The sequence below is a fragment of the Haematobia irritans genome, chromosome 3 (genome assembly GCF_050003625.1).
Source record: "Haematobia irritans isolate KBUSLIRL chromosome 3, ASM5000362v1, whole genome shotgun sequence".
In the NCBI taxonomy this organism is placed as follows: domain Eukaryota; kingdom Metazoa; phylum Arthropoda; class Insecta; order Diptera; family Muscidae; genus Haematobia; species Haematobia irritans.
This window is the reverse complement of record NC_134399.1, coordinates 77063455-77074062: the sequence shown is the minus strand read 5'-3', so window position 1 is coordinate 77074062 and position 10608 is coordinate 77063455. Positions and strand designations below refer to the sequence as shown.

The 10608-nt window shown below is 35.3% G+C and overlaps 1 protein-coding gene across 1 annotated transcript; it reads right to left on the bottom strand.

Moving 5' to 3' along the window:
- Positions 1-4996: 4996 nt before the first annotated feature.
- LOC142231000 (uncharacterized) lies at positions 4997-10143 on the bottom strand. The gene is made up of 2 exons (XM_075301618.1): positions 7850-10143; positions 4997-7778 (listed from the first exon to the last, which is right to left on the bottom strand). The coding sequence occupies exons 1-2, from the start codon at positions 10141-10143 to the stop codon at positions 4997-4999; spliced, it is 5076 nt and encodes a 1691-aa protein (XP_075157733.1).
- Positions 10144-10608: the final 465 nt, after the last annotated feature.

The following is a 10608-nucleotide window of genomic DNA, read 5'->3' as shown; positions in this document are numbered from 1 at the left end:
AATCAGTGATTTCCAAAAATACGTGAAAAATAAAGGGAATAAGAATCACAACAAACAAGAAGCCACATCCATGTTTTTCAAAAAGACTACATATGTACCGGGGTTTTCCGAAAGATTTGAAAAATCAAATATTTACAAAAAGGATAACTACAAATTAGCGCAAATGTATAACAGGACGAAAAATTAGCTATTTAGCAGAACTAAAACCAAGATAAAAATGGAAGACAAATCGAATGTGGTATACTAAATAAAATGTGATGGGGACGAAACCAATCCATGTCCAATGTCTTATGTTGGCAATACCAGAACCAAATTGAAAACTAGACTTTCTGTCCAAAAGATTAAAGACAAGCCCCTAGAACAAAAAACGGCCCTTGCAGCACATTGCACGACTACAGGACTCATAGCAAATTTCAAGAATGTTAAAATACTGACGACGGAAGAAAATACTAGGAGAAGATACACATTGGAGATGTTACATATAATAAATACTCCCACTGACGAACGCATGAATTACAAAACCGACACAGATCACTGTGCACAGATTTACAGAAATCGTATACAAAGACACAAACATACGAATAAGTAAGATAGCTGATATTTTATAGATAATATTTCGCTGAAGATAATCACCGAAGGTGTATCGAAATATCCGAAATAGCAATATTTCAATATTAAAAAATGAAAAGTAATTACACCGGCATTTTTCATTTATCATGACCTCAAGCCAAACGAAAAATCAAATCTACCAACTAAAAAAAAAAAAAAATATTTTTTTTTTGTTTTTTTTTTTTTTTGAAAAAAAATCTTCCTATTAGCGACAATTTTTTGGGTGTATCAATATCTCTTGAATTGTAAATGTGTCGTACTTTAAATGTTTTAATGATTCTAGCATGTACCAACAACGAAACTACATCTACAAAAAGAGGAAACTGATTCACAATGGATCTATAAAATAATGCAAAAATCAAATTTACCAACTTAAAAAAATATTTTTTTTTTTGGATAACATTTTTGTGTTCCGTTAAAAAAAAATCTTCCTATTAGCGACAATTTTTTGGGTGTATCAATATCTCTTGAATTGTAAATGTGTCGTACTTTAAATGTTTTAATGATTCTAGCATGTACCAACAACGAAACTACATCTACAAAAAGAGGAAACTCATTCACAATGGATCGTGTAAAATAATGCAAAAATCAAATTTACCAACTTAAAAAAATATTTTTTGTTTTGAAGATTTTGATAAAATTTTTGTGTTCCGTTAAAAAAAATCCTATTAGCGACAATTTTTTTGGTGTATCAATATCCCTTGAATTGTAAATGTGTCGTATTTTAAATGTTTTAATGATTCTAGCATGTACCAACAACGAAACTACATCTACAAAAAGAGGAAACTCATTCACAATGGATCGTATAAAATAATGAAAAAATCAAATTTACCAACTTAAAAAAAAAATATTTTTTTTGAAGATTTTGATAAAATTTTTGTGTTCCGTTAAAAAAACATATTAGCGACAATTTTTTTGGTATATCAATATCCCTTGAATTGTAAATGTGTCGTATTTCAAATTTTTTTTTTATGATTATAGCATGTACCAACAACGAAACTACATCTACAAAAAGAGGAAACTCATTCACAATGGATCGTATAAAATAATGCAAAAATCTAATTTACCAGCTTAAAAAAGTATTTTTTTGTTGTTTTTGTTTTTTTTTTTTTTTTGTTGAAGATTTTGATAAAATTTTTGTGTTCCGTTAAAAAAAATCTTCCTATTAGCGACAATTTTTTGGGTGTATCAATATCCCTTGAATTGTAAATGTATCGTATTTTAAATGTTTTAATGATTCTAGCATGTACCAACAACGAAACTACATCTACAAAAAGAGGGAACTCATTCACAATGAATCGAATAAAATAATACAAAAATTAAAATTTTAAAGAAGTTGATTTTGTCAAAATTTTATTTCTATAGGAAATTTTATTTAAAAAAAAAAGTAAAATTTTGCCAAAATTTTATTATATTTTTTTTATTTTTTTATAAAGAAAATGTTGTCAAAATTTTATTTTTATCAAAAGTGTTGTCAAATTTTATTTCTATAGCAAATTTTGTCACAATTTTATATTTATAGCAAATTTTGTCAAAATTTAATTTCTACAGAAAATTTTGTCAAAATTTTATTTCTATTGAAAATGTTGTCTAAATTTTATTTCTATAGAAAGTTTTGTCAAATTGTCATTTCTATAAAAATTTTATTTCTATAAAAACCTTTGTAAAATTATTTTTCTATAGAAAATTTTGTCAAAATTTTACTTCTATAGAAAGTTTTATCAACAATTGGTTTCTTTCATTCGTTTTGTTTTGTTATTGTTGGTTTTTGTTCTTTAATCATTGTTGTTTTTTTTTTTTATTTCAGCTTAAAACCATACATTGACTAAACTACAAGTGTAGCTTAACCAACAGAGGAAAAGAATGTTTGTCAAATTTATTTGGGCAAAGCCCTATAGACTGCAAGATGGTTGGATGGACGCACGTTTCGGAATTACCACATTCCTCATCAGCATCCTCTACTCAAAATAGAACACAGCCAACTTCACTCAAATCGATGATTTGATGGTGGCAAAGGAAAAGAGAGATGTTTGTACGAATTTATTTCGGCATAAGCCAGCTACCAATGTAAAGCCTTTTTTCGGAAGGTTCAAGTGTGGTTTATTGTTGGCTTTAATGAACTGCCTGAATTTATTCTGATCATTGGTTGATAGTTTTGCTGCAAGTAGAGGATGGTGATGAGGAATGTGGTAATTCCAAAACGTGCGCCCATCCAACCATCTTGCAGTCTATAGGGCTTTGCCCAAATAAATTTGACAAACATTCTTTTCCACTGTTGGTTAAGCTACACTTGTATTGTTTTAAGCTGAAATAAAAAAAAAACACAAGTATATACGGCCGTAAGTTCGGCCAGGCCGAAGCTTATGTACCCTCCATCATGGATTGCGTAGGTTAGGTTAGGTTTGGTGGCAGCCTGATGTATCAGGCTCACTTACACTATTCAGTCCATTGTGATACCACATTGGTGAACTTCTCTCTTATCACTGAGTGCTGCCCGATTCCATGTTAAGCTCAATGACAACGGACCTCCTTTTTATAGCCGAGTCCTAACGGCGTTCCACATTGCAGTGAAACCACTTAGAGAAGCTTTGAAACCCTCAGAAATGTCACCAGCATTACTGAGGTGGGATAATCCACCGCTGAAAAACTTTTTGGTGTTCGGTCGAAGCAGGAATCGAACCCACGACCTTGTGTATGCAAGGCGGGCATGCTAACCATTGCACCACGGTGGCTCCCAATGGATTGCGTAGAAACATCTTCTAAACACTGCCATCAGGAATCGAATTACTTAAGCTGCGGTAACGCTTGCCGATGGCAAGGTATCTTAAAACCTCCTAACACCATCTTCTAAATTGATGTAAGTCCATACGTGGTATATATTAAATCAAAAAAGATGGATCCAATACGTATATAATTCAGTTTGACAAAGTAGACATAAAATTTTGACAAAATTTTCTACAGAAATAAAATTTTCACAAAATTTTCTATAGAAATAAAAATTTTGACAAAATTTTCTATAGAAATAAAATTTTAACAAAATTTTCTATAGAAATAAACTTTTGACAAAATTTTCTATAGAAATAAACTTTTGACAAAATTTTCTATAGAAATAAAATCTTGGTAGATTATTTTTGGCTCGAGTGGCAACCATGATTATGAACCGAATAAAATTTGAACAAAATCTTCTATAGAAATAAAATTTTGACAAAATTTTCTATAGAAATAAAATTTTGACAATGATGAAAATTTTATTATGAACCGAATAAAATTTTAACAAAACTTTCTCTAGAAATAAAATTTTGACAAAATTTTCTCTAGAAATAAAATTTTGGTAGATTATTTTTGGCTCTAGTGGCAACCATGATTATGAACCGATATGGACCAATTTTTGTGTGATTGGACCAATTTTGGTATGGTTGTTAGCGACCATATACTAACACCACGTTCCTAATTTGAACCGGATCGGATGAATTTTGCTCCTCCAAGAGGCTTCAGATGTCAAATCTGGAGAACGTTTTATATGGGGTGTGTTTAGAAATTTATTCTCTTGATTAAAAAACCAATATGAATAATTAAAAGAAAAGGTTCAATTTAAACAACACAAAGTATCAATAAATTTTATTTCGCTGAAATAAATGTTTAGAATTATTTGAATACTTAATGTGGATGCTTTGCTGGTCCAAAGAAAAAGAGATCGATATAATTGAAATTCATTGCCAGCAAGCTTTGGTTTCTATTGCTCAAATGTTCAAACAATCAAACAGGTTTGATCAAACCATCGGGCAATTGTTGCTGCAACGATTGATGCACCCACGCAAATATGTATGTAATTAGGTGGTAAGTCTTACCATTGATAAACATACAGCGCGGTATCGATTGATTGAACATTTGTAATTCATTCATACTCATCTACTTCCTAATATTCTGCATTCCCAAGTAGATTGCAATTTAATGTGCAAAGCTGGGAATATTAAAAAAAAAACAAATAGGGAACAGAAAAGTGGTGGCGAAGGTAGTTGAGTATGAATGAAATGCAAATAGTGTAGATCATTTTAATAGGTACATTGTAGTAATTAACAATTATATAGAAAGAATAATGAAATATAATGAAAAGTTTTAAATTTAGTACTAATAAATAAAATTGTATAAATTGAATGTTTCAATGGTGATGATGGTTTATGAGTGATGATTAATGATTTGCCAACATTCTCCCCCCTAAGGACGACAGTTCTTGAACCAGTATAAAGAATAAAATAGGATGGCCTATCGTTGGGAGAATTTTAGTTGAGGTTTTCCTCCGCTATGCTCCGACTCACAGCGTATTAACTAGGCCCCATCCATATTTTATCCTCATGAGTGAGTGGTGACCAATGAGGTGAGTAGTATATTACTGGAGATTACTGGTTTCCGTATTACTGGACTTAATGTCGTTTTGTGCCGTATTTTCTGGAAGTAAACATATTTTAGATATTGGTCTTTTTATTATTTTGTTTTTTAAAAGAACTGATACCACCCTTATAAGGCCATCAGGACCTGGATGAATATTCTCCACGCGACCAAGCAACCATTGTCCTGGACCACAGCGATCATCTACAACAAGAACAAGATCGCCGATTTTGGGTTCATTTTCGCTTTTAAGCCATTTGGGGCGAGCTTGGAGGCGATTCAAATATTCATTTCGCCATCGTTTCCAGAAATGTTGTTTTAGCTTCTCCACAGTTTTCCATCGGCTCAGCAAGTCGGGTTTTGTATCCAGCAAACATTCGTCTTGTAGACATGTCGTTGGTTCACCTAATAAAAAATGCGCTGGGGTGAGTGCTTCAAAGCTAGAAGGATCGGGCGACAAAGGACATAATGGGCGAGAATTTAAACAACTCTCGATTTGACAAAGAAGTGTTCCCAACTCCTCGAAATTCAAAATTCGGTCATTTATTAAACGTTTCAAATGAAATTTAACCGACTTCACACCTGCTTCCCAAAGACCACCAAAATTGGGGGAAGCAGGAGGAATAAAATGCCAAGTGGTACATTTAAGATTCAGAGCATGGCGAAGCTCTTCAGGCAGGGATTTCTGATTTTCGTTATGTAGAACCTGTAGTTCCTTTGAGGCCCCAACAAAGTTGGTGCCGCAATCGGAATAAAGATCACTACATTGGCCTCGACGGGATACAAACCGTTTAAAAGCGGCTAGAAAAGCACTAGTAGTTAGATTTGAAACCGCCTCTAAATGTATGGCTTTGGTCACCATACACACAAATAAACATATGTATCCTTTCGAGACAACAGCAGAACGTAAAGATGACATTTTAATTGATATAGGGCCGGCATAGTCGACACCACTGTGTCTGAAGGGGCGTGTTATGTTCAACCCAGCCCGAGGTAAATTACCCATTATCTGCTTGGAAGTCCTTGCCATATATCGAAAGCACGTCATGCACTTGTGAATAATGCGTTTCGCTAAAACATTGCCAGAAACTATCCAAAATTTCCTGTTCACGTAGGACATTGTCAGTGTGACGCCGCCATGCAAAGTATTTTCGTGTGCATCCAGTATAATTAGAGTAGACAATGGGTTGGATTTGGCCAAAATACAAGGATGTTTCAAATCGTATGGATAATTGGAGTCATGTAGACGTCCTCCAACACGAATTATGCCATTGTCATCTAAAAATGGCATAAGCTTCAAAATGGGGCTATAGGTGATTATTTGGTCAGACGAAAGTCTTGACATTTCCTCAGGAAAATCTATTTCCTGAGATAATTTCACCAATATACGCATGGCCCTATTGACATCACCAACCGATAAAGAGCCGGTGACCCTATGTCTAGAATCTTTGCAATTGTGACAAAAGCGTAGGCATAATGCAATTACACGTAGTAAAGTATGTAGTTTCGAGAATCTTGTGAGTATCTCAGGGTATGACTTTCTTGATGCAGAATTAACACAAACTCTTGCACATCTTTTCTCCTCCGATGTGTTCAGATTCGGGAGGTTTTCTGGCCATGAAGACTTGGACTTATATAGAAAAGATGGGCCGTACCACCAAACCTGATTCTCAATTAATTCCTCTGCTAGAACACCTCTAGATGCACAGTCAGCAGGGTTCAACGCAGATGGAACATATCTCCATTGAATTGGGTTGGTCATGCGCTGTAGGTCAGCTACACGATTAGCTACGTAAACTGTCCAATTCGAAGGAGTTTTACGGACCCAGCTCAAAACAGTGGAACTGTCACTCCAATAGAAAATACCGTCCACATTCAAATCTACTAGAGACTCTTTTATCTTCTGTGTCAATTTAGCTCCAAGAACAGCAGCGCAGAGCTCTAATCTTGGAATGGAAACGGTTTTAATTGGTGACACTTTCGATTTAGCTTGGAGCATATTAATGAAAATATCATTGATTGTCGTGATTCGTATATAAACTACTGCAGCATATGCGGTAGTAGAAGCATCGCAGAAGCAATGCAATTCTGTCTGAGAAGTACGGCACCACTGCAACCATCTGGGGATACTCAAATCGGACAATTTGGATAAGGAGTGTCTATGCCTAAGCCAGCGATCCTCAATGTCCTGTGGGACTTTATCATCCCAGTCTATGCCACGTTCCCACAGTTCTTTGAACAAAGATTTGGCTACAACGGTGGTTGGTGTTAACCAACCCAACGGGTCATAGAGTCGTGCGGATTCGGACAGAATTTTTCGTTTGGAAATAATTGGATTTTCATCCAGATTCACTTTAAAAGAAAAAGTGTCACTATTTGTGTTCCACTCAATGCCAAGAGTCCTAACGACATTATCTCTGTCAAAATTCAATGTCACCGATGACTCTCTATGTCCTTCTGGTATTTTGTGCAAAAGTTCTTTGGAGTTTGTAATCCATTTACGCAGATTACAACCTCCCTTATTCAAGAGGGTGCATAAATCATTGTACAATGGAATTGCATTCTCCAAGCAATCAGAACCAGAAATTATATCATCAACATAAGAGTCATGTACAAGAATTTGAGCTGCCTCGGAAAATTCGTGGCCAAAATCCTGAGCTAATTGTCGCAATACACGTATAGCCAGGTAAGGGGCCGAAGATGTACCATACGTTACAGTATTAAGTTCGTAAATCGAAATTTCATCAAATGGATCATGACGCCACAAAATTTGCTGAAATTTCCTATGCTCCGGACAGACATCTATTTGTCATTTTGAAGGGCAGGTCCAGGTGCGAGCTCTTCGTTCAAAGACGTGAAGTCTTTTAAGTGGCTACTGCCATCAAAAACCACTCGCAATTTCGTCGTGGTACTGTTTTCCTTCAAAACTCCGTGATGTGGAAGAAAGTACGAATTTTGCGACACATCTTTGGGGTATATACCAACTTTTGTCATGTGTCCTAAACTTTCGTATTCCCTGAATTTCCTATAACTTTCGCAAAACAAAGGATTCTTGGAGAATGAAATCTCCAAATGTCTCAATCGTCTAAAAGCATTGAGGACATTATTATTAAGCACTGGGGATGAACCGTCCCTCAGGATAGATTTAAATGGTAATTTAACCACATACCGACCACTTTCTGTCCTTGTAGTGGTTTCCTCAAATAATTGTTCACAAGCAACTTCCTCACTTGTAAGTTTCCTCACTGAAGGAATCTCTTCTTGCTCCCAAAAGGATCTGAGGATGTTATCCAAATTCACATTATGAATATGAATTCGATGAAAAGATAATGAAGTGTTTGGACCAGAAAACACCCAACCAAAATGAGTGTTCTGAAAGAACAAATCATTATGTACAAAGGACTCGGTTGGGATTTTTATCCTTGAACAAATGTCTGCCCCAAGAAGTAAGTCGATGGAATCAGCTTGATAAAAATAAGGATCAGCTAGATTATCCATATGGATATTTGGAAGCTCAATATTCCTAGATGAAGGGTGTGGAATATATGACGATAAATTTGGAAGAACAAGGGCTGTACAAGACATTACTAGTTCTTGTTTTCTTGTGTACAAGTCAAGCTCAACAGAATATTTCGATATATTCTCACTGCCTTCCCCGATGCCAATAACTCGACATCGAGATCGTACTTTGTCAAGACCAAGAAGTTGAACAGTCGACTCAGAAATCAGACTACCTTGAGATCCTGGGTCTAATAACGCCCTCAAGGTAAATCTCCCACGACTTGTCATGACGTTCAGTCTTATGGTATAAAGCAGAACAGTATGGAATGTTTGTACACCATGCGAAGTGACTTGATCAGCAACAGGGAGTATGCCGGGTGTAGTATCTGTTCCGTTCGTAGACTCATCGGGATGTAACACCGTGTGGTGCTGCTTTTTGCATGTTATGCAACGAAATGGAGATTTGCAACTTCTTGGGTCATGCCCAACCACAAAACAATTTTGGCATGCATTTCTGCTAGTAAGAAAATTAATTTTCTTCTGAAGCGGCAATGCCAGAAATTTGAAACATTTTGCGATGTTATGAGTCTTTTCGCAAAATATGCAAAGAGAAGAATTCGATTTCGAAATTTGGCCAGAATGGCATGAAGTCCTTCGATTCTGTGAATGGGATTTACCATTCCTCTTGGTACCCGCAGTGGGCGTTTGTTTAGAAGAGGGGAACTCGTCTGTCATGGATTCTAATGTCCGGAAAGTTCTTTCCAGAAAAGAGAAAAGTTCAGAAATCGATGGTAATTCCGTAGAGGATTTTAAAGATTGCTCCCAATCTCTACGAGACTGAAGATCAAGTTTCTGAACGAGTAAATGGATCAAAATAGGATCCCACGTCCTGGTATCCAAACCCAGGTTCTGTAGAGATGAAATGCACTCTTGTGCAGAATCGAGCAATGTTTTGATTGATTGGAATTCACCACTTGATTTTGGTATACCGAAAAGTTTAGAAATCAAGTTACCAACCAGCATACGTTTGTTGTGGTAACGAGATTCTAATATCTTCCATGCGGAATCATAATTTGCCTCTGTGGCAGAAATATTTCTTATGAGATTTGCAGCCTCACCACCGAGGGTGCTTCTCAAATAATAAAATTTTTGAATTTTATTTAGTGAATCATTTTGGTGGACAAGAGAGAAGTATATGTCCCGAAATGGTAACCAGTCCATATATTCTCCGGTGAATTTGGGAAGCGAGATTTTGGGAAGTTTTGAGTCACAACCCATTGTAGTATCAGAGCGACCATTATGAGCCACAAATGTGCTCGCTATCGGGGATTGTGCTAAATTTGGATCCGCATGAGAGTCAATCAATTTCCCTTTAAAGGAGAAATACATTTCCGAAAAATTAAAATAAACATCTTCGCAAATATATGGAACATCGTCTACATTTATTGAGGATTCCTCAATAAGCCGCATAATTGTGTCATGCTGTGACTCAAATCTTGTGAAAATATCATCAATTCTCTGCGCCAAAGCATTAACATAACCACGTGTCCTACCCGATATTTCCTTAGCATCAAAACGAGCCTCATAGCCGGCCAACAAATTTAGCAAAGCACGTTGCTCCGAAATATAGGTCGAAATATCGCTCATGATTCACTCAATTTTCCGCAAATATCACGAAAATGATCAAAAAACCAGAAAGTTACAATAAAAATTAAACTTTCAAACACAAAAGAATGAATAAAAATTGATCCAATATCAAAACACGTGCACCGATTGAATACCAATCACTCAAACCACAAAGTTTTCCAATTGAAAAACTATGAAAAGTAAATTATTTCAATAAAAATCACGAAAAAAATTAAATCCGACGGAGTTCCCGGGTTTCGGCACAAAAATATGTTTAGAAATTTATTCTCTTGATTAAAAAACCAATATGAATAATTAAAAGAAAAGGTTTAATTTAAACAACACAAAGTATCAATAAATTTTATTTCGCTGAAATAAATGTTTAGAATTATTTGAATACTTAATGCGGATGCTTTGCTGGTCCAAAGAAAAAGAGATCGATATAATTGAAATTCATTGCCAGCAAGCTTTGGTTTCTATTGCTCA